This window comes from Bactrocera oleae, chromosome 4 (genome assembly GCF_042242935.1).
Source record: "Bactrocera oleae isolate idBacOlea1 chromosome 4, idBacOlea1, whole genome shotgun sequence".
NCBI lineage: Eukaryota > Metazoa > Arthropoda > Insecta > Diptera > Tephritidae > Bactrocera > Bactrocera oleae.
Window position 1 is genome coordinate 1,503,777 of NC_091538.1, and position 26,872 is coordinate 1,530,648.

General features: G+C 39.7%; 8 protein-coding genes across 9 annotated transcripts in view; 6 read left to right on the top strand and 2 right to left on the bottom strand.

The window, feature by feature from the left end:
* The window catches only part of LOC106622644 (uncharacterized), a 26,029-nt gene extending 25,168 nt beyond the window's left edge, over positions 1–861 (top strand). Inside the window, exons 18-19 of the mRNA XM_070107814.1 lie at positions 258–434; positions 492–861. Coding sequence (XP_069963915.1) covers positions 258–434; positions 492–736 — 422 coding nt within the window. The 3' untranslated portion in view covers positions 737–861. The remainder of the gene's footprint in view (positions 1–257; positions 435–491) is intronic.
* On the bottom strand, positions 778–3,133 carry Mal-A1 (Maltase A1). The gene is made up of 6 exons (XM_014241880.3): positions 2,877–3,133; positions 1,763–2,799; positions 1,552–1,699; positions 1,291–1,486; positions 1,079–1,219; positions 778–1,012 (listed from the first exon to the last, which is right to left on the bottom strand). The coding sequence occupies exons 1-6, from the start codon at positions 3,034–3,036 to the stop codon at positions 946–948; spliced, it is 1,749 nt and encodes a 582-aa protein (XP_014097355.2). The 5' UTR covers positions 3,037–3,133; the 3' UTR covers positions 778–945.
* A 1,140-nt stretch (positions 3,134–4,273) lies between these two features.
* On the top strand, positions 4,274–6,459 carry LOC106622642 (maltase A1). Its single transcript, XM_014241879.3, has 5 exons — positions 4,274–4,467; positions 4,556–5,595; positions 5,676–6,019; positions 6,076–6,219; positions 6,288–6,459. The coding sequence occupies exons 1-5, from the start codon at positions 4,317–4,319 to the stop codon at positions 6,361–6,363; spliced, it is 1,755 nt and encodes a 584-aa protein (XP_014097354.1). The 5' UTR covers positions 4,274–4,316; the 3' UTR covers positions 6,364–6,459.
* Positions 6,460–7,488: 1,029 nt separating this feature from the next.
* Mal-A2 (Maltase A2) lies at positions 7,489–9,822 on the top strand. Of its 2 annotated transcripts, none has more exons than XM_014241876.3 (6): positions 7,489–8,029; positions 8,088–8,464; positions 8,524–8,830; positions 8,910–9,226; positions 9,286–9,414; positions 9,478–9,822. In XM_014241876.3, exons 1-6 carry the CDS (start codon positions 7,529–7,531, stop codon positions 9,557–9,559), a joined length of 1,713 nt encoding a protein of 570 aa, XP_014097351.3. In that variant the 5' UTR covers positions 7,489–7,528; the 3' UTR covers positions 9,560–9,822. The 2 variants fall into 2 exon arrangements, with proteins under 2 accessions (XP_014097351.3, XP_014097352.3); XM_014241877.3 differs by having other exon boundaries at positions 7,490–8,029; positions 9,289–9,414.
* A 164-nt stretch (positions 9,823–9,986) lies between these two features.
* Mal-A3 (Maltase A3) lies at positions 9,987–12,292 on the bottom strand. Its single transcript, XM_014241878.3, has 6 exons — positions 11,985–12,292; positions 11,468–11,922; positions 10,960–11,412; positions 10,434–10,885; positions 10,220–10,363; positions 9,987–10,152 (listed from the first exon to the last, which is right to left on the bottom strand). The coding sequence occupies exons 1-6, from the start codon at positions 12,139–12,141 to the stop codon at positions 10,083–10,085; spliced, it is 1,731 nt and encodes a 576-aa protein (XP_014097353.1). The 5' UTR covers positions 12,142–12,292; the 3' UTR covers positions 9,987–10,082.
* Positions 12,293–16,364: 4,072 nt separating this feature from the next.
* On the top strand, positions 16,365–19,786 carry LOC106622650 (maltase A2). Its single transcript, XM_014241888.3, has 7 exons — positions 16,365–16,883; positions 16,948–17,303; positions 17,362–17,668; positions 17,725–18,038; positions 18,098–18,226; positions 18,293–19,413; positions 19,485–19,786. Exons 1-6 carry the CDS (start codon positions 16,383–16,385, stop codon positions 18,363–18,365), a joined length of 1,680 nt encoding a protein of 559 aa, XP_014097363.1. The 5' UTR covers positions 16,365–16,382; the 3' UTR covers positions 18,366–19,413; positions 19,485–19,786.
* A 613-nt stretch (positions 19,787–20,399) lies between these two features.
* Positions 20,400–23,025, top strand: Mal-A5 (Maltase A5). The gene is made up of 6 exons (XM_014241885.3): positions 20,400–20,802; positions 20,908–21,368; positions 21,438–21,890; positions 21,950–22,401; positions 22,466–22,609; positions 22,686–23,025. The coding sequence occupies exons 1-6, from the start codon at positions 20,565–20,567 to the stop codon at positions 22,810–22,812; spliced, it is 1,875 nt and encodes a 624-aa protein (XP_014097360.3). The 5' UTR covers positions 20,400–20,564; the 3' UTR covers positions 22,813–23,025.
* A 296-nt stretch (positions 23,026–23,321) lies between these two features.
* On the top strand, positions 23,322–25,675 carry Mal-A6 (Maltase A6). The gene is made up of 6 exons (XM_014241887.3): positions 23,322–23,905; positions 23,982–24,575; positions 24,635–24,742; positions 24,889–25,232; positions 25,297–25,437; positions 25,501–25,675. Exons 1-6 carry the CDS (start codon positions 23,384–23,386, stop codon positions 25,565–25,567), a joined length of 1,776 nt encoding a protein of 591 aa, XP_014097362.3. The 5' UTR covers positions 23,322–23,383; the 3' UTR covers positions 25,568–25,675.
* The last annotated feature ends 1,197 nt before the right edge of the window (positions 25,676–26,872 follow it).

Genomic DNA, 26,872 nt, shown 5'->3' on the forward strand with positions numbered 1-26,872 from the left:
ATATCGATCTGAAATTATTCACACATTCTTTTCTCCCCAAGAAGCTGCTCCTTTGTCGGAACCGCCGATATGAGATCATTATAGCATATAGCTGTCATACAAACTGACCAATCAGAATCAATTTCTTGAAAATAATCTTTTGTATTTATGAAGTGTATTGACCTTCGGTGCAAACGAAGTTAAAGTTTTTTTTATTTGTTTATATTTTGTTTTACTTATTCGAATTTGGAAAACTTATTTCACTTTTCTCCCCACAGATGGTTTCGTTGTGCCTGTAGATACTACCATAAATCTTTTTCTAATGGCACTCGGTTATAATGAAAAGTATTTCCCCGATCCCTACCGCGTGGATCCTGATCGTTGGGGAGCAAAGAAACGCACCCAAAATCCCTTTGAATATCTGCCTTTCAGCGCGGGTCCGAGGAATTGCATAGGTGAGTAATTTGATATATTACAATGTATTTAATTTTTGAATCAAACTCTTTTCAAAGGACAAAAATTCGCGTTGCTCGAAATCAAAACTGTAGTTTCGAAAGTTGTGCGCACTTTCGAAATACTGCCGCCATTGGACGAATTAGCCTCCACAGATGGCTACTCGAGACACTTCATTGGGTTGTCGCAGGAGGAACAAAGAAAGCGACTACCGAATCCAAGCAAATATGACCCGATATTGTCGGCAGTGCTGACCCTCAAATCGGAGAATGGTATTTCCATACGACTCAGAGAGCGCCCTTAGAACCGAAGTGGCAGGAACAATAGCATTATGTAATATACATATATGATTTCTTAATGTTGGTTGCATTTGTTTATTTTTAAATATTGCTAATTAAATATAAATATGAATAAACGATATATCTTAAATTAGTTTGTTTGATGTCCATGTATGTATACTGAGTGGTTTTTGTTGCTTATCTTATAAATATATTATTATGACTGAGTAATTCATTAAGCTGCCACTAGCACAGTACCCACGTAGGGCTCAGCGTTAAACTGTGTGGGATCAATAATTTGGCTGTAAAAAAGGGAAAATAAATTCCATAAGGTATTTGGTGCTAACGTGTCACATATTTAAATTTACCCATCGACGTATTGCGACTGTATGGAAGTTGTAATCACTTCCGCTCTTGAACCCAACGAGTAGTGAGTGTTGACGTTGAAAGTCTTATTAGCATTGCCCAAGTTCAGCACTATCACATACAGATCGCTACCAGATTTTTGGCTACAGAGTACAGAGGTAACAGAATTTGAGAAAATACTCAATTGGAATAATATGTAGCGACAGAAACCTACCGTGAGTAAATGATGAGATCGTCATCGATCGCCTTGATGTCCAAATCGCCATCCTGGAATGACGGCTCTTTGCGCAGGCGTATGAGCTTCTTGAAGATCTGCAGATGCGATTGTGGGGCACGTTGTTGAGCCAAAGCGTTGTTTTGCTTATAGTCATCGGACACCGGAAGCCAAGTGTAGTCACCAGTGGTGAAACCTGTTGTAATTTAATAACAAATGTTGAATTTGCAGATAAGGCATAATTGAGTTTAAAACACTTACCAGCATTGGGTGATGCATCCCACTGATAAGGTGTACGCGCAGGATCGCGAGATAAATCGTAGTATCGGTCAGGATTTGAATTACAGGCCTGTGGATCCACGGAGTCCTCCCAGCTAATAAACACATCAGTCATAGCAAGTTCTTCGCCCTGAAAAGAAGGAACCGATATATTAATGTACACTTTTGACTGGATAAAAAATCTGTTATTTACATTGTAGGTCACCGCATTGCCTGGCAATGTTTGGAGCAGAATGTTGAAGAGATCGGCACGTTGCACGCCGTACCGTGAGGCCAAACGCTTGTTGTCGTGATTGCCCAGCACCCAGTTGGCGATCACACCATCAGGCATCGCATTCATCCAGTTCTCGATGTGTTCCACCACCACCGGCGCCTTGGTGTCGTTCAAGAGGTTTGTTAAGAAATCGAAATTGAAAGGAATGTGCGAGCCATTTCGTATTCCATTACCATAATAAAGAATCATGTTGTCGAAGCTGGTGTAAGCTTCGGTGAGCAGAATGCGTGTATCACCACCATGCTCCTTCTTGAACTCATCGGCGAGCGCACGCCATTGGTAGACCATATCGAGGGTTTCGGGCATATTTTGTGTGTAGATATGTTGCAAGTGACAACTGTCATCGGGATCAGGACATGTGCTTACATCATCGATGATCGGTTCATCTGGGTAGTTATTGTAGCGGTCCAAATCTTGTTCGAATAGGTAAGGTACAGCGTCAATGCGGAAGCCCGCGATACCCTTACCCAACCAGAAACGCATAACATTCTTCATTTCATTTACAACAGCTGGATTGCGGTAATTGAGATCCGGCTGTTTGGTGGCGAATTGATGCAAGTAGTATTGTTGACGCACTTCGTTCCATTCCCAAGCAGAGTAACGGAAAGCGCTCACCCAGTTGCTGGGCGGCTGACGTTCACCGGTAGTTTCGTTTACTATGCCATTATGCCAAATATAGAAGTCAGTATATGCTGGATCACCATCCACCGACTTGATGAACCATTCATTCTCATCACTGGAGTGATTTGGCACGAAGTCCAGAATGATTTTGATGCCCACCTCTTTGGCTTTCTTGATCATATTTTCGAAATCCTCCATTGTACCATATTCTGGATGAATTTGATAGAAATCGGAGATGTCATAACCGAAGTCGGCCATCGGTGACTTGAAGATTGGCGACAGCCAAGCCGCTGTGAAACCAATATCCTTCAGATATTGCAATTTCTCAGCGACACCTGTCGGTTATTGAAAGAACACAAAGATGATTAAGTCAGTTAAGCGTTCATTTAAATATTTTTTTACTAAAACTCACCATTTAAATCACCAATACCATCGCCATCACTGTCACGAAACGAACGTGGATAGATTTGATAATAATTTCCGTTCTCCCACCAATCCTTGCCTTGGCTACTGGTGACAAATAAAGCCAGTACCGAAAGCACGGCCAATAGCACCATGGTCGCCTTCTGCATTTTTTCTTTTTCTATTTCACAATAACTCTAATATCTGCGATAAAACTCGTTAGTTCACTTCGTTGGGGTCTTGCTACAAAACTGATACTAATTGAATATTTGCTATTGGTGGTTTTTATATAGAAATCAGGCAATGATTTTTTATAAAGCACTCGACAAATTAAATGACAAGTAAAAACAAAAAATATTGATAATTATTGAGTGCAGTCTTTGTGATTTTTATCAAACAATTGCTTTGTAAACACTATGGGAACCACTTTGGAGAAGCGCGTAAAGTCACCTGCTATGACTATGCTGATCATTTGATTCACATGAGATTGACTTTAAGTGGCATGGAGCTTTTATTTTGCAATATCTTGATTTGGGCTGTCGTTGCGTTGGTGCTGTAGTGACAGTTGTCAGTTCTGCATTGTCAAAGCGGCACTTCACTTCGAGTTGGCAGATTTTTCTACATTTGTACTTTGTTTTCCGTTCGAAGACAGAAAAACAATTGCTTGTGGAATTGTTCAGCTCTCACATGAAACTTTAGTACACACTCAATAGAATCGTTTTGAAGAAAAAGAAAATTGCGAACTGCAATGATAATAAAACTTATCAAATATGATTAAAGGAAACAAATTGAGTGGAATTGAATAACTTTCTGATAACATTAATAATATTATGTCCGTAAAAGTAAGCCCCCCATCTCTAGATTTTCATTCATTCGCAAACGGCCTATTGAGATTATTATTTATAGCCTTACGGTAGTTTTCCAAAGTCAAGAATGCAAAAACTTTACACAAAAGCTCAGCAGCTTTCATTTTTTTTTAGTAAAATATATAATTCGAAAAGTATAAAAGTTTTATTTTATGTTTACTCATTTGAAAGAAAGCATCTTAGCAAAACAACAAAAACGAGCAGTAAACTAATCATTCATTAAAAAATAAACTACGAGTGTTGTAAACTAAAAAAAAAAGGGAAATGGAACTAAAAAATGTTAAGCTCAGCTCATACCAAGTAAGAGCACCATAATGTTATCAAAAGTAAACAAAAAATATTGTGTAAGTTTATGCAGCTGTGGCGAGAAACAAAAGTAAATCAATAGTTTTCAAAAAATGCTGTAACTTCTAGAGATCATGCGGATAAAGCCGTTTTAGGTAAACAAAGTAATATATTTTCTCGCCTCACCTCGGCTTGAATTCTATTATCCACTTTTGAAACCGATCAACATATGAACGGCATATAAATTAGGAACGAGCAACGGTTGTTGTCAGTAGCGCAGTACTTCCTGTTAAAGAATTATGGCGAAACTTATCGTAATCTTTCTAATCGCTTTCGCTTTGTGCCACGTAAGCCACAGCGAGCGTGACTGGTGGGAAAATGGCAACTTCTACCAAGTTTACCCACGCTCCTTCAAGGACAGCAATGGCGACGGTATCGGCGATTTGAATGGTAAGCACATCATTTTACTCATTGCAGCAAATTAATGTACTCTGCAGCCTGTTGCCACCAAATTGTTTATATTTATTGCTTTATGTAGGTATACTCGAAAATTTGGACTACGTCAAGAACATTGGCATAAATGGTGTTTGGCTCTCGCCCATCTTTCAGTCGCCAATGGCTGATTTTGGCTATGATATTTCGGATTACACAAAGATACAGCCGGAGTATGGCACGTCGGAGGATTTGCTGGCGTTAATCGAAAAAGCGCATAGCCTCGGTTTGCACCTCATTTTGGATTTTGTGCCTAATCACACCAGCGACGAACATGAGTGGTTTCAACGTTCCATCGCCAATGATTCCTACTATCGTGATTTCTACATCTGGCATGATGGTGTGATCAATGCTACCACCGGTGAACGCAAGCCACCAAGTAATTGGGTTTCGCAATTCCGCTATTCGGCCTGGGAGTGGAATGAGCAGCGTCAACAGTATTACCTGCATCAATTTGGCATAAAACAGCCAGATTTGAACTATCGCAATCCGAACGTTGTCGAGGAAATGAAGAATGTGCTCAGATTTTGGTTGGAGCGTGGTATTGATGGTTTCCGGATTGATGCTGTGCCTTTCTTATTCGAGGCTGATATTGATCCAACAACTGGCACCTACCCGGATGAGCCCGTTATTGCCGATATAAGCTCTTGCCCCGACCCAGATGATTGGTGTCACTTGAATCACATTTACACACATTCGCTGCCTGAGATATTCGATATAGTCTATCAGTGGCGTGAAGTTGTGGATCAGTGGAAACGTGATTACGATACCGACACTAAAGTGCTACTTACTGAGGCTTATACCAGTTTTGAGAATCTTATGCGCATGTATGGTGATGGCGTACATAACGGTTCACATGTACCCTTCAACTTTGAGATGATGGCCGATCTAAATAACCAGAGTACGGCTTCCGACTACGATTACTTTGTACGCCATTGGTTGGATAATATGCCTGAGGGTGTCTACGCTAACTGGGTGCTTGGCAACCACGACAATCCCCGATTGGCTACCCGATTCGGTGCTCAACGCGCTGATCTCATGAATATTTTCTTGCAAACGCTACCAGGCATTGCAGTCACCTACAACGTAAGTGCATACGAGTATATCTAATCTTATAATCCTTAATACTGAGCCTTATTTGTGTCAAATCGAATGCTATTTTCAAGGGTGAGGAGTATGGCTTGGAGGACGGTTACGTGTCCTGGGAGGATAGCGTTGATCCGCAAGCTTGTAATGCTGACCCCGACACTTACCAGAAATATTCACGCGATCCTGAGCGTACGCCCTTCCTCTGGGACAACTCTAAAAATGCCGGTTTTAGTTCGGCGGATCGCACCTGGTTACCCGTGGGCCAGTCATACGAGTCAAACAACGTGCAAGCGCAAGAAGCAGCAGCAAACAGTCATCTAAAGATTTTCAAAAAACTAACCGAATTAAGGAAATCCGAACCCGCTTTCACTGATGGTGATTACGAATCGGTGGTCGGCGACAATTGGCTGAGCTACAGAAGGTGAGCAACGGTCGGAGCAACTTCGAGCACTGTTTAGTAAAAATTTCATTTTACAGGAGCGCATCTACTGGCGATGCATATTACATAATTCTAAATATTGGAGACGAAAATGTGTCTGTTAACTTCAAACAGTTGTATAACGATATAAGCGGCAAGTTGGAGCTTGTTGTCAGTTCATTGCAGTCCGGCATGGAAAATGGGTGAGTGTGGCTACACATTGGTGTTAATGCATATTGATAACTTGAATTATTGTTTACAATTTGCGCAGTCAACAAGTGGACCCCGCTTCGTTTGAGGTGAAAGCATATAACGGCTATGTACTGCGGTTGGTTAACGAGGCATAGAGGGCTTCGATAGGCGCAAGTAACGGATTTAATTGATTGTAACCATGAATTATAAAAATATATAAAAATATTACAAGTATTGCATTGCAAAATCAATGAATTCAATTTTGCTTGCTTTTGGTTTTGCACACTGATAAATTAATGATTTTATTTAAAAGTCAAGCTTTTAGGTTTCTACCCTCAAGTTTCGATTCTGGAATATTTTTGAACAACAAAATTAATTTAATTTTATTTGAAGCAGCAACGTTAAATCACTGGAAGTATATGTAACGCTGTGCCTTTGTATGGTAAATGCTTCAGTTATAGAGACTTCAAATGCAAAGTAAGCAGAGATAATGATTTTCGCATCACTCCCGCACCTACTGAACAACAGAAAGTGGTTGTTTATTTATTTAATGCATGTACGATAATTAATATTACTTAATCAAAACTGCACTTCAGATGTTAAAAGGAAATAAGTGACGAATTACTTTGCTTACCGCCCGCTCTCCCAATAGCTGCATAAATTTAGGCGCATATGCGCGTAGATTTTTTTAGGAATCAGGCGTTTCATTTTAGTTTTTGAAGGGTTTAAGAAACCGAATTCGTCCGAAACCGAAACCCATTTCGTCGCCTTCTTCTGACTCCGACTCCTCGTTTTGGCTCTTCCTTCTTAATAGTGAGCTCTTCTAGTTAGACAAAAGCTGATCAATGTACCCCTCGACACAAGCAGACAAATCCCTGATATAAGATAGTAGTTTGCCATGTTCGTTTTGAAAAATATCATTAATTAAGCGAGAGCATTCACATTATTTTTAAGAATTTCATACGAAGCAGCATCAATCATGAAAAAATGCATAGCTTTCGACTATCGACTTTGCTTACCGCTAAAATCGTGTTATCGCATCAAATAGCACAAACACTTCAAGCGTAGATACTAGTGTGTTACAAGTTGTAAAATGCTTAAGTACAAATGTCTACATTTGATAATTAATGTCCGCGCAATCAATCAATAAATTCCACAAGCTTGAGTATGTGAGTGCACCACTTCGCTTCATGCAATGCGTTTTGCATAATAATTTGTGCGATTATTGTCAATAAATATGATAACGTTCGCTTATCGGTCACCAACAATAACGTTTAAAATCTTAACTTGCTGTAACGGCCTCCAGCAGTTACTTTCGAGATGTTGTCACGGCTGTTAACGTTATACGCAGTGTTGCTGCTTGGTTGTGGCAACTGCTTTGCTGCAAGCACAGTTGATTGGTGGGAATCGGCCACGCTCTATCAAATCTACCCCCGCTCCTACATGGACAGCGATGGCGATGGTGTGGGTGACTTGAACGGCATCACATCTCGGCTGGAATATCTGCAAGAAATCGGCGTGACAGCTACTTGGCTGTCGCCCATATTCGAGTCACCAATGGCAGACTTTGGTTATGACATTTCGAATTTCACAAAGATCGATCCGATTTTCGGCAGTTTGGCCGACTTTGATGCGTTGATAGCGAAGGCGCATAAATTAGGTGTTAAAATTATTTTGGATTTTGTGCCCAACCATTCGAGTGATGAATGTGAATGGTTTCAGAAGTCGATACGTAGGGAAGATGGATATGATGACTTTTATATTTGGGAGGATGGCAAAATTGATCACGAGACTGGCAAGCGCGTACCACCCAGCAATTGGGTGAGTGTCCTATCACGGAGCTGGTATATTTTCGCTTTAACGTTATTCGATTTTGTAGGTAAGTGTGTTCAGCGGGCCGATGTGGACTTGGAACGAGCAACGCCAACAGTATTATCTGCACCAGTTTTTGCCGAAACAACCCGATCTCAACTTTAGCAATCCAATGGTACGCGACCATATGCAGGAAGTGTTGAAATTTTGGGTTGATCGTGGTGCAGATGGCTTTCGGATAGATGCGGTGCCTCATATTGGCGAAAAGCGCTACACGAATGGCACATATCCCGATGAGCCGCTAAGCGGCCGGAGTGATGATCCAAATAGTTATAATTACCTCGAACACATCTACACGAAGGATCAGCCACTAACTCTTGAGGTTGTGTACGAATGGCGAAATTTCTTGGATGAATATAAACGTCAGCAAGGACGCGACACCATGTGAGCGCTATTTCTCAAAACTTGTATGATCTTAAATAAAAAGCATGAATCTTCGACAGCGTCCTCATTGCTGAAGCCTACTCTTCCGTCGAAGTCTTGAGTGATTACATTAATAACGGCACCCACTTAGGAACCCAAATGCCCATGAACTTCAATTTGATGTCAATCAACGGCTATTCGACAGCAAAAAATGTTGAAGACTCTGTAAAAGGATGGATGGATAATATATGGCAAAAACATCAGTCCGCTAATTGGGTGGTGGGAAATCATGACAACGATCGGCTGGCAACACGCATGGGTCAGCACAAAGTGGATCTAATGACTATGCTGGTACACGCGCTGCCCGGCACTTCGGTCACTTATTATGTAAGTTCTGAGTAATCCGATAGTTTCCAGTTGAACTTTCTTAAATCAAGTTTTATGAAATTGGTTCAAATTCTGTCAGGGTGAAGAAATCGGCATGTCCAATGTGGTCACTGAATGCACTGCCATCTCCTGTGAAGACCGCGATCCCGAGCGCACGCCGATGCAATGGGACACTTCGGATCATGCTGGCTTTACCACGGGTCCGACCACCTGGCTGCCCATCTCTTCCGACTACAAACGTTTCAATGTGGCGACCGAACGTGGCGTGGCAAGAAGCACTCTGCAAATATTTAAAGGAATGACGCAATTGAAGCAAACAGCCGCATTTAAAGCCTTTAAAGATGAGGGTGGCTTCGCCTTTGGAGCAGTTTCGGAACAGGTCTTTCAAGTTGTGCGGTAAATATAGCGATTTAAATGGAATTAGGAGGATGGGCAATACAAATATTTATTCGCAGCAGCGCTTTGGCGGGCGAGGAATATCGTATACTCATTAATATGGGCAACAAGATAGAATATGTGCATGGCTTGGCAAATATAACAATGGAATATGTGCTGCTCAGCCGACATTCGCCACACAGTTTTGGGTAAGTAAGCTGTCGAGTTTATAATTATTAGCTTTTTAGCACTTTCTGCTTCTGTCTATTTAGCGATAAGGTGAATTTGAGTCAGCGTATATACTTGATGCCTTATGAGGCGGTGGTTCTGCGTGGATCTGCCGACAGCGATTGATTCTTTGTTAAATCTAAGAAAACATTGATGTAATATTTCGGAGCAAGGATACCGCGAAGCTTTAATAATAAATCTTCGAAAAGAGGAGAAAATTTTTTTTCTTTTTCTGAAAGTATATTTCATGATCGTAATTTAATGCCAAGGTATTGGAAAATAATAAAAGCTTTTATTTTATTGCTTCAACTTTTAACGAGATAAGTACAATATAAAAACAAATTTAGTGGCTTTGAATAAACGTGCTTTAATAACATTAAATCAACTAATCATTGTTTATGGAATTATTGCAAGATTATTTCTAACGAATCGTCAGTCTATCACACATCCATAAAAAGCAATATGGCACTTGATGTTACCCGAATAGCGGATTTACTACGATTTATTTATTGAATTAAAAATTAGTAAAGGTAAGAAAAATATTGGAAAACGGTCTGTGTATCAAAATATATACATTTATTTATCAGTCCTATGTGTAATATAAAATATTAGATAATTGCTTAAACTATATAAATAGAAAGTGTCAGACTTAGGCGTTTGTGGCCAGCACAATAGCTTCCTTAGGCATTAATATAATGGTGTCTGCATGAACCTTATCCCTGGAAAGTAAATAAATCAATTAGTGAAGCTCTGAAATCAATGTAAACTGTAAAAGTTACGACTCACCCCTTGCGTCTTACGCTTTTGTCAGTCACCAACACATATTCCAATTCATTCGTGAGATCACCAAACACAGAATTTAAGTTGATCATCTCCACGTTATCGTGTAGATTCAGAAGCACAACGTAAGTGCGCTCGCCGTTTAAAAAACTGAAAACGAAAATAATTAAGAAGGTAGTGATTATTTACAATTTAAATATAGTTTAACGTTCTCTCTTACCGCTTAATGCCTAAAACATTTTGGCTGATTGGTTTTACTTCGGCGTCGCCTTCGCGCATTGTCTTCGTTGCACGCAAAAGCTGCAACTGTTTGTAGATATTCAGGTGACTATTGGCAATGCCGCGTTCACGTTTCACATTAACCAGCTCATAATCAGCTGCCAAGGGCAGCCAGGTTTTGTCGGCTTTAGTGAAACCGGCCTTGTGTTCATCATTCCACTGAAATGGTGTACGCACAGGATCGCGAGTGAGACGTTCGTACTCTTCGGGGTTCGATTGGCAACCTTGTGGATCTACAGTTTCTTGCCAGGAAATCCAGACGTCCGTCATACCAATCTCCTCGCCTTGGTATGTGACACTAATGCCAGGTAGAGTCTTCAGTAATACATTGATCAAGTCAATGCGATCTTTTCCCAGACGTGTGCCAATGCGTGATTGATCATGATTGCCTAGCTAATGAAATGAGTATATGTTGAAATTCAAATATATATTAATATTAATCACAATAATTTAATATAGCTACATACCACCCAATTTGCTACGCAACCAGCAGGCATCTTATCTAACCAGTTGTGTATTAAATTCGAGTAGTCGTAGGCGTTCGAATCTTTGTTCACATTGCTGATTAGCTCAAAATTAAAGGGTATTTGTGCACCTTCCACGGTGTCATTTCCATAATACATCATCAAGGTGTTGAGGGGCGCATAAGCTTCAGTCAAGAGCACATGTTCATCACCGCCTAGTTCCTCATCCAGTTCCTTCATCACCTCACGAAACTCATAGACAACATCAAGTGTGCCAGGCTGGTTGGTGGTGTAAACGTGTTGCAGGTATTCATAGTCTTCGGAATCCTGCACATCGGGATTACGTGGTTCATCAGGCCAATTGCCATTAGCATCGGTAGTCACTTCATAGATATGTGGCACGGCGTCAACACGAAAACCGGCAACACCTTTGCGCACCCAATAACGTAACACGTCCTACTTGAATTATGGAAATTATTTTTGAGTTGTAAATTTGCTTGTGATTACGAACCTTCATGGCTGCGCGCACTTTGGGATTGTTATAATTAAGATCCGGTTGCTTGGCATGAAACTGATGCAGATAGTAGGCCTGGCGTTGTTCATTCCATGTCCACATGGAGCCGCGAAAAACACTTATCCAGTTCGTTGGTGGCACAAGCGAATTATTCTTACCTGGATGCCAAACATAGAAGTCCCTATACTCTGGATCATTCTGTACTGATTTAATAAACCACTCGCACTCATCACTCGTGTGATTGGGCACAAAGTCCAAAATGATTTTCACTCCAATCTCTTTAGCTTTTGCTAACAGTGCTTCGAAATCGTCTAGTGTGCCGAACATCGGATCGATTTCCGTGAAATTGGCCACATCGTAACCGAAATCTGCCATTGGCGAGGTGAAGATGGGCGAAAGCCAAGTGGCATCGATTCCGATCTCTTTCAGATAGGGCAGTTGTAGCATAATGCCTACAGTTATTATATAATATTAATTTATTCTATTGGCTCTTCCTTTTAGCACAGTTACTTACCTTTTATATCGCCGATGCCATCAGCATCACTGTCTTTAAATGAACGCGGATATATTTGGTAGAATGTTGCGCTTTTCCACCACGCCTTATTAGCGGCTGCGCCTGTTGCGGTGTTTATTACCGTCAGGACTACTAAAAATTTCAAAAAAATCCACATAATTTTCTTCAGTTACTTTCACGAACCAACTCTTGGCCCGAGGCGATGCGTTTGCGCTTTTATATAGCGGATCCAAAGCCATTATCGGCGATCGATAAGGGGTCATATAATACCACAAGTAAGTCCCTCATAATTAGCTTGTCTAAGGTATTTATATAAAGTTTATGATGGACCCTCTAGTTTGTGCCTTGGTGGTCCCGTTCAATTGGCTCTATGGGAGGTACCTATTTTGCCGAAAAGTGTTATCGCTATCATAATTGACGTATTTGAAAGTGGTTGAGATAAGCCATACTCCGGTATGGGTAAAACGTGCTATTGTTTATGCAAATATCTGATTATGGTGTCAAGTGGCTAGATTGTGGAAATAATTACTACTTTGTTTGTTTTAAAATAGCTGAAGAACTAATAAATTGTGGTCAAGTAAAGAATGTTATTTGTTTACCTTTCTGGGTTTTTTTTTTTTTTTTTTTTTTTGATATTTATGTTTTGGTTTTCATATACGCTAAAACCAACCTATTCCCATCACATATCTCTCCCACGGAACCACTGGACTAAGTATTAAGATTATTCTATACACTCTGTACACGTCGGACAGTACAGACTATAGTCATGACGAAATTTGTAAAGGTAGCTTCTAAAGCACCCATGTCCTCTTAGTATTTGGGTCACGTGGACACCCTGTGCCCATGTTGTCTATCTATCCACGGTATGATGTCTGGTATCAGCGTGTGGGTCGACCGTCTTTTGGATGAGGGTGTTATTATGATTTTGCATAAATACCGTTCAATCTGGAATTGCTCAAAATGAATAAATCCAGCCAATACTTCCCCTAGCTTCCATGTACGGAACATAGATTTCGAGCTTCGGTCAACGTTATACCGTATACAAGTATATCGGGCAATACTTATGTAAGATATCTTAATCAAATAATGTGAACGAATAATGTTGTATACTAGGGTGGAACGAAACATTTTTTTTGTTTTGCTTAGCCTGAGGGTTAAATTAAGAAAAAGAAAAATTTTTGGAAAAAAAATATATTTTTTTACTCCCTCACTTTAAAATTAAAGTTTCGAGTTAAAATTTGCATTTCGTAAAAATTTTTGATAAGTGTTCTAAAAGCTGTGGAAAGTCCTCTTTCTGGCCAATTAAAAGTTATCAACTTAAAAAAATTCTTTGTGGTCATTATTGGAGTTTTAAAAAAAGTCTTAAACGACAACATACTTTCCCCAAGCGTTAATATAAATTTTGAGTCAAAAACCGTCAAATTCGATAGTTTTTATATAAATGAAAAGAGTTTAAACCAAAAAATTTTTTATTTTGTCCAAAAAACAATTTAAAAAAAAATTTACAAAAGCAAAAGCTCAGACTAAGCAAAAAAAAAAATCTTTAGCTCCACTCTATTGTATACCCTATAGCTTAATTCCAAAAAGAGGTCGGTCCAAGAAATACGCCAGCCCATATAATACGTATAATTACGTGGAAACATCTTCACAAGTATACTTGAGTAATGTAAAAAATGAATGCAAAAATTTACAAAAGCAAAAGCTCAGACTAAGCAAAAAAAAAAAATCTTTAGCTCCACTCTATTGTATACCCTATAGCTTAATTCCAAAAAGAGGTCGGTCCAAGAAATACGCCAGCCCATATAATACGTATAATTACGTGGAAACATCTTCACAAGTATACTTGAGTAATGTAAAAAATGAATGCAATCAGTCCCAATAGACTTTTCATCTAACTGTAAACTGGTTTAACGCTGAATGTAATGAAATGAATGAAATTGGTCTAAACCACCTTGTTCGCTCCTAATATGATTTTCGATTATTTAGTTTGTTTTTTCCTCATTCACCCTATACAATTAAATTTAGCACCGATAGTTGATGCTTTAGTTAAACATTGCATATTTTTAGGGTATTTCATTTGCAGTCTGCACTCATTTTTTATCGCTTTGTCGCAGTGCGGCTCAACAGGCGTTTTAGTCAGAGAACGTATATGAATTCATATACGTTCTCTGTTTTAGTGCCACCAGAGAACGTATATGAATATCAGCAGAGAACGTAAATAAATATTCATTTACGTTCTCTGCTAATATAGGCGCTTTATAACATTGCTGAAAATGCAACGTTGGTATTTTATGAGAATAACTTCGTTAGTTTTGAATTTTTTATGTGAATGCTAGAAAGTAGATAGTTAGTGGCAAAGAATCCCTTCATTTGCATGTACATTTGGTTTGGGAAAAATGATACTAATGAAAAATACGTCTGGTACGTCTTTTCAGTTATGCCATTCATTCGAAATTTATTACTTTAATATGAAGAAAACCTCAGTCGAAAGTCATCGTGCTCTGAGTGACCGTACCAGCACGATTTAAAAGTGGTGCTTTTTTTTGGAAGTTGAAGAATGGCCCAGCTGCCAAAAAAGTTTGAAGATGAGAAACTTAACGCATTATTCGATGAAGCTTATTGCTAAACACAAAAAGATCTTCCAGAATATTTAAGGGACTCTTAACAAGCAGCCATTTCGAAACGTTTAAAAGCAGCCGGATATATGATAAAACAAAAAATAATACCTAAAATTATTCAGGATAAACTTGTAGCTATAAGAATTATCTAACCGCTAATTAGCTTAGTTTCTGGGTTTCATTGAAATACTAGCAAAAGTATTTTGATTATTAAACTAGTTGTTTATGTGGAACATTTTGGTGATTTCAGGCGGTAGATTTGAGACCGTCCTATTATAGATAAAGCGATAAGGCCATACTCAAAAATTTATACAGCCATAATAAAGATATTTTTCCCTAATCGTTAATGAGATCGAAATACTGCATATATGTATAGACTTGATACAAATATAACATACCTATCTTAAACAAGTAAGGAAGCGCTAAGTTCGGATGTAACCGAACATTTTATACTCTCCCAAAGTCAAATAGTATACTCGTTTGAGATTTCTTTGTGGATTGACTGATATTTTCGGTAGAAGGTCAACTATAGGCACTGGGGTCCACATATTTAGTACTTAGGGGCTTAAACAGTTTTGGTTCGATTTAGACAATTTTTGTCACAAGGTGGCATACTTTAAACGTATTATTCACGCAAAGTTTTACCTCGATATAATCACTGTTGCTTGATATGCATAGTGGAAAGTGAAAGAATCAGATGGAATTAAAAATGGTGTTATATGGGAAATAGGCGTGGTTGTAGGCTGATTTCGCCCATTTTCGCAAAATAACATAGAAATATGAAAAGAACGTTATGCACCGAATTTGGTTGAAATCGGTTAAGCAGATCCCAAGATATGGGCTTTCACCTAAAAGTGGGCTGTGGCACGCGGTTCCTATAAAGTCATCTCATACCATCCCAGAGATAAAATTTAATGTCTCTGGCGTGTTTAGTGCTTGATTTATCGCGCTTTTAGTAGTTTTTAACAGTACCGTTATATGGGGAGTGGGCGAAGTTGCAACTCGATTTCAACTATTTTCACACTGTAGGTAGAGGTTCTAAAAACATTTGCTTCCAGTGAATTTTGTTAGTATAGCATTAGCGGTTTAGGAGATATGCACATTAAACCTATTAGAGGCGGGACCACGCCCACTTTAAAAAAAAAAATTTTAACTGCAGATGCCACTCCCTAATGTGATGATGTGTACCAAATAACAGTCTTGTATCTTATTGCGGAGCTTAGTTATGGCAATTTATTTGATTTTGATTAATGGCGTTTTGTGGGCGTGGCAGTGGTCCGATTACGCCCATCTGCAATACCAATCGTCTCACGGTACCAAGAAACATGTCTACCAAGTTTCATAAAGATATCTCAATTTTTACTCAAGTTACAGCTTGCACGGACGGACAGACGGACAGACAGTCACCTGGATTTCAACTCGTTTCTTCATCCTGATCATTTATATATATATAACCCTATATCTAACTCGATTAGTTTTAGGTGATACAAACAACCGTTAGGTGAACAAAACTATTATACTCTGTAGCAACAGGTTGCGAGAGTATAAAAATTATGCATGCACATACCTTGTTCCCTTTATCTCATACGTGCGTTTGTGATTATGCATATAGTGGTGCTCATTCAGTCTATGGTAGACTTAGACGGATCAAATCGGCCGTTTGATAAGATTTTGGTAGTCTTTTTGTTTAAATTATTGAAACAGCTGAAACTTTAATCTCCAACTACCAACCGGTATAAATAGCCGCTAGTTCTTAGGGGAGTATGTTGTAATTATCGAAATGTCGTCTGGTTTATTACGGTTATTAGCGGCTCTGCTTCTTTGCTCCTTGGGCGCTACTGCCACCGACACAGTTGATTGGTGGGAGTCCGCCACCCTTTATCACATTTATCCGCGTTCATTTATGGACACCGATGGCGATGGTATAGGCGATTTGAATGGCATCACCTCACGGCTGGCATATTTTAAGGAAATTGGTGTAACAGCAGCTTGGATTTCTCCCATATATGATTCACCCATGGCTGATATGGGCTATGATATCGCGAATTTTACGAAAATCTATCCGGTTTTCGGCACAATGGAGGATTTCGACAATCTGTTGGCCAAGGCGCATGAATTGGATTTGAAACTCATATTAGATTTTGTGCCCAATCATTCGAGTGACGAGTGTGAGTGGTTTCAGAAGTCGATACGTCGCGAAGATGGCTATGACGATTTCTACATGTGGGATGATGGCAAAATTGACCCACAAACGGGCGAGCGTGTACCACCAAGTAATTGGGTTCGTATACAGGATATTCTGTAATTAGCTTACGCTTAGACTTATTTACTATAATATTTTATAGCGGGCGGTTTTCAGTGGTGCCGCATGGACCTGGGTTGAAGAACGCCAACAGTACTATTTGCATCAGTTTCTCGCGAAGCAACCGGATTTGAACTTCACTAATACCTTGGTGCGTGAGCGTATGATGGAAGTGATGAAATTTTGGCTTGATCGTGGTGTAGACGGCTTTCGCATGGATGCTACGAACTTTTTAGTTGAAAAGCGTTTCGATAATGGCACATATCCAGATGAACCACTCTGGGCTACAGGGTATGAAAGGTACATATATACCCGTGATCAATGGGGGAGTACGGAAATTATATACGAATGGCGCGAATATCTAGATGAATATCAGAGACTTAATGGTGGAGATACAAGGTGAGACCTGGATCATTTACAATATACAAATATTATAATGTAAACTTTTACTATTCAGAGCTATGGTTATTGAGTCATATTCTCCTGTCGAGGTTTTGAGCGGATATATTTCTAATGGTACTAAGGTCGGTGGTCAGTTGCCAATGAATTTTAATTTCGTGTCACTGGATGAAAACTCGAGTGCGGAGGACATTGAAGCAGAAGTTAGCGATTGGATGGATGTCATATGGACCCGACATAAAATGGCCAATTGGGTAGCAAACAATCATGACAATGGTCGCTTACCAACACGTATGGGTCAGAGCAAAGTGGATTCGATGACTATGATAATACATGCATTGCCCGGTACATCGGTTACTTATTACGTACGTGGGAATTTTAATATAACGGTGACTCTGCAATGATAATGAATTATTTTAAGGGCGAAGAGATCGGAATGCCTGATGGAGAAATCGACTGCACTAAAGAGTGCGACTTTCGTGATCCAGAGCGCACACCGATGCAGTGGAACGGATCGAAAAACGCCGGCTTCAGCACAGGCAACTCAACTTGGCTGCCCGTCAATCCCAACTACAAATATTTAAATGTACAAGTTCAACGAGGTGTTGCGCGTAGCAGCTTGCAGATATTCAAGGGCATGACGGCGCTTAAGAAAACTGCTGCCTTTAAGGCGTTCAAGGAGGAGGGTGGCTTCTCTTATGGCGCTCTGGCAAAGCAAGTTTTCCAGGTTGTGAGGTGTGTTGATATAAATGAGGTATTTAAAAAGCCCACCTGAGTAAAGTATTTTCTTCTAGAACCGCGGTCGATCGTGAGGAATATCGTGTGCTTGCCAATTTAGGTAACCAAATAGAATATTTTGAGGGTTTGACCAACAAAACAATGGAGTACGTATTGCTTAACTCTTATTCACCACACAGATACGGGTAAGTGCCATTTGGCAGACACGATTTCTTTTTTTTCTCATTTAAATATGGGTTTTTTTCTTGCAGTGACAGGATTGATTTAAGCGGAAGAATTTATTTAATGCCTTATGAGGCGGTCGTCTTACGCTGGTCGGCATAAAATTAAGTACTTATAAACTATCAATTTGGATCACAGATACTGTTGATGTGTAGATATTATATATCATTAAAAGTGACCCCGACCAATTGACAAAACACATGAAGTATCGCTGTAATTTTGATTGCTATGAACTATGAAACTTTTAAAATTAATTAATAACAATTATGTTGTATTATTAAATGTTATTGAATAATTCAATAATATGTAAAAATATTTTATTTCCCATGTCTTTGTTCCATGATATTGAAAATTGTATCAGGGGGTGTTTCAGTTTGAATTTCTAAAGTTCCTTAAATTTTTTCTAGTTTTTAACAGTTTCTTTTTGTTAGTTTATCCTCCATTGAGAAAAATAGTAACTTACATTTATTTTGATGTATTTCCTTAGATAATTTATGTACTAATAGCATATGACACTATTATGGGGTCGAACAACCATGGAATTGCAATTTGTCGTCGACATTTTCATATCCATGGATCAAAAATTTAATTTTATTGTATACATAAATACCTACAGACATATGTCTTTCTATTAAAATCAATTTTCTTTCTGCTTTTAATTAAATTTTAACCCGACACTCCAAATTTTAACAAGCCAGAAGCTCTTAACTAGCTTTATTGAGCAATGAGCCAAACGACATTACGAAGGTTACCACTATAGCGGCACAAAAAATTTTTAAGCGACTACTGAGCGATTATCAATTACACCGGCAAACACTCGAGATTATGATTGGAGACTTAAAAGAGACCTTGCAAAAGCCAAATATTCAAGTTAATCAAAAGTAATTTGATTCTTAAAAACATTTGCTTTTGTGATAAACATTGTGATTTGAATGGCATCACCTCACGGCTGGCGTATTTTAAGGAAATTGGTGTAACAGCAGCTTGGATTTCTCCCATGTATGATTCACCGATGGCTGATCATGGGATATGAAAATTTATCCGGTTTTCGGCACAGTGGAGGATTTCGACAATACGTTGGCCAAGGCGCATGAATTGGATTTGAAACTAATTTTAGATTTAAAGCCCAATCATTCGCGAGGATGTGCGGGTAAGTGTACTTTAGCAGTTTTTTTTTTTCATTTACTCTTTATCACTTTGTTAATGTTTCTTCTCTATCAGGCACTATGTGCTTGGGTAGCAATCAATACTGAGTCACTGTACTACTTAAATAATAAAGGGCATTGCCAGCAGCTGATTATCAGCTGAACTTGTGAATTCGCCACAGCTGGTTGATGGTATAGGAAACAAACCGTGAAGCCGTACAAGAAGTGGTCGTTCGCGTTATCAACGAGTTCACTTTACAATTACAAATCAATCAAAGGGGCACACAAGCATACGACGGACGCAGAGAAGTACGTAATGCTGGAAACAGTCACCGACGCAACACCGTAGGCCGAATCAGCTGATACGTCCTGTCTTATGAGAGCGCAATATAAATGAACACACCACCGTAGGATATCCGAGAATATTGTATTTTTCCCGTAGAAACAAGTCATCTGATTGCAAAAATAAACTTGAATATATTTGAAAAATAATTAAACTAACTCAAAATCACAGTCGAATACATATATTTATAAATAGGCAGACCACTTTTAATAGTTGAATTTTAGTTTTGAGCTTTTAAAGTATGAAAAATTATAACTAATAAACTAAATGAAAACAAAAGAGAACAACTGATTTCTACGTTGCCACTACGGGCATAACTTTTGACAAATTTTGTTTAATACGAACGGTAAGTACGGAAGGGCGAAACGTCGGTGACTGTTTCCAGCATAAGACCGAGACCAGATCGATCATTATTTGTTTATTTGCCATTATGAGATCAACGGAGAGGCTAGAATATTCCACTAGTAAAGTAGATGGAATTGATTCAGCTATAAATAAAGATAAAACGAAGAGGGCAACGCAATAAATAATTGCGCGCTCTCTGTGTTTCATGACAAAATGAGATGTGAGCATAATTAATGAGCAGAGAACTTGCAATTTATTTTCTTATCGGTGCGTCTTTTAATTTAACGAGCTCAACTGAACATTTACTTATGCCGTTGCATTAGTTCGGTTGGAGTGCTCGTCCGTGTATCTTTAAAGTGAGAGTGGTTCGCTTGAGCCTTCTAATAAAAAGAACTGAAGCTAATGGTTGCTTTTGAAACTGGAAGGCAATTGCTATACGCAAAAGTAGAAACTGAATGCTAAACCAAAATGATGCTTAGGCGTCTATCGTTATTTCTATTAGTGTCAATTTGTAGTGGCGTCACCATTGTGAGCGCTGGCGGCTATCCAAATTATCATGCGCATTTTGATTTTATCGCGTGGGATAAACATAGCGCTGCGGCGAAGGTGAATGCTTCGCAGAAGTGGTGGCAATCGGCGGCGTTCTATCAAATTTACCCAAGGTCATTTAAAGACAGCAATGGCGACGGGGTGGGTGATCTGAAGGGTGAGTCCATGTATTGAAAAATTGAATTACAAGAAAATGCGCAAAAACTTAGAAATTTAGTTGCCAGCAGTTAAGAAACTGAACGCAAAATACTATAACTTGCAGGCATCGCAGAGCAGCTACCCTACCTAAAAGAGATCGGTATTGCAGCGACATGGATATCTCCTATCTATAATTCGCCAATGGCGGATTTCGGTTATGATGTCGCCAATTTTACCGACATTGATCCTATTTTCGGTACACTCGATGATTTCGACGCGTTGATCGCCAAATCACGTGAAGTGGGTGTGAAAATAATATTGGACTTCGTGCCGAATCATTCGAGCGATGAACATGAATGGTTCAAAAAATCGGCCGCAGGCGACAAGGACTTTAAAGACTTTTATGTTTGGCATCCGGGGCGTCTGGTTAATGGCACGCGTCTGCCGCCAACGAATTGGATGAGCGTATTTCGTGGCTCCGCATGGCAGTGGCATGAAATCCGCAAAGAGTACTATCTGCATCAATTTCTGAGTAAGCAGCCGGACTTGAACTATCGCAATCCGAAAGTGCGCGCTGCTATGAGTGTGAGCATGTACTTTAACGTACCCCGTTCTTTTTATTAATATAATTCTTTATTTCGCGGTTACTAATAGGACGTATTGCGGTTTTGGTTAAGACGGGGCGTCGCCGGTTTTCGCATCGATGCGGTGCCGTTTGCATTTGAAATAGCGCCCGATGCAAATGGCAATTGGCCAGATGAGCCACGCAATGACTGGGTTATCGATCCGGATGACTACAATTATGTTAAACACATCTACACCGTGGATCAGCCGGAGACATTGGACTTAGTGTATGAATGGCGTCGCGTTTTGGACAAATTTCAGAAAGAGAATGGTGGCGACGAACGTGTTATGCTAACTGAAGCATATTCACCTATCGACGTAGTGGTGAAGTATTATGGAAATGACACGGCAGAGGGTGCGCAGATACCGTTTAATTTTCTCATGATCAATTGGCTGTCAAATGACTCCGATGCCTACCACTTTGCGGAGACTGTAAATACTTGGTTGAAGAGCATGCCAGAAGGACGTACAGCCAATTGGGTGGTAAGCTGGGTACACTTGATGAACTGAAAATATCTTTATTAATTGTTGCTCCTTTCCAGATTGGAAATCATGATCAAAATCGCGTTGGCTCTCGTCTCGGCGCTGATCGTATTGACATGTTGAACATGCTGACGAATATTCTGCCTGGTGTTAGCGTTTCATATTATGGCGAAGAGATCGGCATGACGGACGTATGGATCTCGTGGAATGATACTGTGGATCCCTCAGCTTGTCACACCAATCCGGATATCTATGAAAGGTTCTCGCGTGATCCCGAACGTACACCTTTTCAGTGGAGTAATGCTCAGAATGCCGGTTTCAGCACAGCTAAAAAGACTTGGCTGCCTGTCGCTGACGACTACAAAACGGTGAACGTGTTACGAGAGCGCGATGCATCGTTGAGCCACTTGAATATCTACAAACAACTGCATGCTTTGCGAAATGAATCTACATTGCGTCACGGTAGTGTGGAGGTAAAGGCTGTGACACAAAATGTTTTGGGCGTCAAGCGGTGAGTTGTTGTGATATTGAATTAATATAAAAACTTGTTAAATATTTATATTTCTGCTCCATAGCATGCTGCTCAACGATTACACATACGTTTTGCTAATGAATCTGTATGATTCCACGGAGGAAGTGGATTTAAAGCGCACGTTCGATAATATACCAGAAGAGCTTGAATATATTATTGTTACCGAGAAAAGTAAAGCGAAGAGGGGGTAAATATTGAAGAGCGGGACATTTCTGAAATATTATTATTACATGTTTACGTTCGTATCTTTATTGACTTTTCAGTGACACTCTAAAGTCGACGGGCATTCAAATATTACCAAAGGAAGCCGTTGTGTTGCGTTCTGCCACCAAATTGACCACTACAGTGGGTTACTTTGCTTATTACATGCCAAAAAATGAGAAAATTTAGAGAAGCGGGTTTGTTTCTAAAAGTCTGAAATACATCTAAATGTCAATGTTTTTGTACTGATAAGCTTTAAATTTATGTATTGTAGTAAGAATGTTGTTAGTTCTAAGCATCTATTTGGCTCATAAATACTATGCAATATTGCGAGTGAATAAAATTAATTTCTTGAATTGCTGATAAAGACGCCTTCTTAGGTATCTACTTATCTATTAAAAAGTTATCTCGATTATTTGTTTCTAAAACAGACAGCTGAGTATTAGAGTCCACTCGAACCACCGCCAGGGATCACTTGAGATCTGTTGGGGTGCAAACAAGCCTTTTGTTTTAAGTGAATTTGTAATAAACAACTACTGTTTATCAACTACTCGAGTAAATTTGAAAAATTTCCAACGCTGCAACACAACAACTATGAGATAAGAATCTAAAAGCTCTTAAATTAAACACGAGAGCCGGCTGTTAACGGATTTTGCATTTGTCAGTCGAAGGCTTTAAATAAGGGATTCCGACTTCAACTTTAGACAGTATTTTTTCAATTGCCATCTGGTTTGTGTCACAAGCGTGTTTCCTTTAGAAAATGCGAAAAATAATTTCGCTAGTTTTGCTTCTAGCATTTAGCCAACAGCCTTCTTTTGCCTGTGATGGTACGGTTAGGCAGTCTGCTGCGGACTCCCGTGAGTGGTGGCAGTCGGCACAGTTCTACCAAATTTATCCGCGCTCCTTTATGGACTCCAATGGTGATGGTATTGGCGATCTTGCCGGTATCACTTCGCGGTTAAACTATTTGAAGGATTTGGGCGTTACTGCTGTTTGGCTTTCGCCAATCTACACTTCACCAATGGCGGATTTTGGCTACGATATTGCTGATTTTTTCGATATACAATCCGAGTATGGTACGTTGAATGACTTCGACAACCTTGTGCAGGAGGCAAATAGACTTGGACTGAAAGTGATTTTGGATTTCGTGCCGAATCACTCTAGTGATGAGAACGAATGGTTTAAGAAGTCAGTGCGTCGTGAGCGTGGCTACGAAGACTACTACGTGTGGCACGATGGCTATACAAATGAAAGCGGTGTGCGTGTACCACCGAGTAATTGGGTGAGTTTTACGTCGTTGTAAAATTCGCAGTTAGGTTACGTAAATTGGATTACAAAATGCCATATTCCTGTTATAGCTCCAAGCTTTTCGTGGTTCCGCCTGGGAATGGAACGAGGAACGTCAACAATATTATCTCCATCAATTCGCGGTCAAACAACCGGACTTGAACTACCGGAACCCCGCCGTAGTCGCGCAAATGAAGCGCGTGCTTACTTACTGGCTGGATCGCGGTGTTGCTGGTTTCCGTGTAGATGCCGTACCTTGGTGCTTCGAAGTACTGCCGGACGAGAGTGGCCGTTACCCCGATGAACCGAAGAGTGGCTATACTGATGATCCTGATGATTCCAGTTACCTTTTGCATATATATACCCAAGATCTACCGGAAACCTTAGATATGGTGTATCAATGGCGTAAGTTGCTGGATGATTACCAGCGTATTCATGGCGGCGATAGGCGGGTGTTGCTCACTGAGGCCTGGTCCCCGCTAGATTACGTAATGAAATTCTATGGCAATCGAACGACCGAAGGCGCACAAATGCCATTCAATTTCCAATTCATTGTTGGCGGTAATTCAGATAAGAACAATACAAATTTGCCAGCGCCTGGTTTCGTAAAGATCATCAGCAGTTGGTTGGATAATATGCCGAGCAGCGATACAGCCAATTGGGTGGTGAGTATTCGAGGCGCATGTAATGCGAATGAACATTGAAAATAATTGTTTTTATTCAGATGGGCAATCACGATCAGCGGCGTGTGGGCAGCCGTTATGGAGAGGGACGTATTGACCTCATGAATATGCTACAGATGTTCCTACCGGGAGTTAGTATAACTTATATGGTGAGTAAGAATACAGCTGGGAGTGAGTGTAATAATTAAGAGCGTATACTAAGAGTTTGTTTGGAGAGCGGGAACATAAAGAGAACAGTCACAACGGATTATGCTCAGCAATATAATCGCTAAAATACTCATATTTACTCATTCAGGGCGAAGAGATTGGAATGACCGATTTGGACATCTCTTGGGCAGATAGTCGCGATCCCGCTGCCTGCAATTCAAATGAGAATATTTACGAATCATTTACTCGTGATCCCGCGCGTACGCCCTTCCAATGGAGCAATGGTGCGAATGCCGGTTTCTCCACGAACAGCTCAACATGGCTGCCCATCAATCCAAACTATGTGACTGTGAATGTGCAGACCGAGGAAGACGCGTCGAAGAGTCATTTGACAATTTACAATCAGCTGGCGGAGCTGCGCAAAACAAAAACGCTGCAGCAGGGCGGTGTCAGCTATACAGCTATTGGCGATAATATTTTGGCCATTAAGCGGTAAGTAAATGTAAGAAAAGGTAGCAGGTGTAATATTTTCTTTGATTTTCGCACTCGGCTGCAGTTTCTTGAAAGATGAAAAGACATACCTTTTATTGGCCAACGTACTGGACTCCGCTGCCACAGCGGACGTTAGCGATGTACTGCGCGTCAGCGGCAGCTTCAACGCTACGATAACAAATATGTTATCGAACAGAATAGAAGGGTATGTGAATGTAGTACACATGGTCTGGCTTGGTTGTTAAAGTCGCAATTTCTGTTTTTGCAGTGATATCGTGAACGTCAACAATGTCTCGTTGGGTGCCTATGAGGCGATTATAGTGGAATCGATGTGAAGTAGCGTGCAATAAGTGTGAGAAGTTGTAGAAACTCTCACATACTTTAGTATATTAATATAGTGTTAAAGCAAGAAATGTTATTTTATATTAAACCTTGTGAAATTATATGTTTGTTTTCTAAAAGTATTGTTTATGGAGGCTAGAAATTCTGTGATAGAAATTTTATTGGTCCTCGGCAGCTAATTTATAGCAACGAAATGTTTGCAAAAGCAATGTTGTTGTTTCGTAAAGACTTGCAATACATTTTTTTTTTTTTTTTTTTTTAAAGTAAATAAAAACCATTTTGCATTAAGAGTGTGCAACTATTTCCATAAAAAGTATGAAAAGTAAGAAAGAAATTGTTTGAAATCAGCGAAACTTAACGAATGCTTCTAAAATATGTACACACAACAGCACGCTTTAATTCTTCAAATATTCGGCACATAAACAAAAGAAAAAAATTGTATTGAAGTACTCACACCAACATTCATAAATTTCAAAATGTAAATGTTTTTATGCAAACACACAGGTATCTGGAAGTTTGCGCTGGAGTTTTGCGAGAGCATAAAGAATGATTGATAACTCAGAAAACAAATCACAAGCACAGCAAGAAACCAAACTCATTATGCAAAATTTTTATTTATGAGTTTGAAAACACTTGCCAAGTATTATGTATATACTTATACAAGTATATACATATATATGTGTGTGTTAGTGCGTGTGTATATAAATATGTATGTATGTATGCACCTGTGCCGTTAGAAATTTTATAAATGCGAAAACATACACACAATTTATGCTCTCACACTTCTGCGCTCACTTGCGGGCGCCAAGGCTTGTGAGTAATTTTCCGGCTTGTGTCCTGGCCGTGCGCTTTGAACCGCGTGAAAAATTTGTCTACGTCGAAGTACCGCTACAAATGCAGATAGTGTGTGTGTAAACCTGTTTTACTTTCTTTGGCTGTTTTATACATCTCCTTTCCAGTCTTTAGCTACATAAATGTTGTGATCATCTTCTTCATCAGCGGCCATAATCATTATCGCTATTGACATGCACATTTTCGGCAGCTGTTCACGGGCAGGTCGCCGACACGCAAAGCACTCACCAAGAAGTGGTTGCGCAGTAAATATTAGTCGCTAATATTTCAGTGAAAATGTCGACAGCTCACGCTGTAGAAGCGTAGTGTGTTGATTTGACAAAATTTCACTTTGTCTTCGGTGTGGGACTGTATTCATAGTTATAGCTTTAATGTAAGAAGAAGCAAGCTCTTGTTGTACTTTGTTGTTTTCTTACAACGTTAAGCGAGAGAAACACGAATTATAC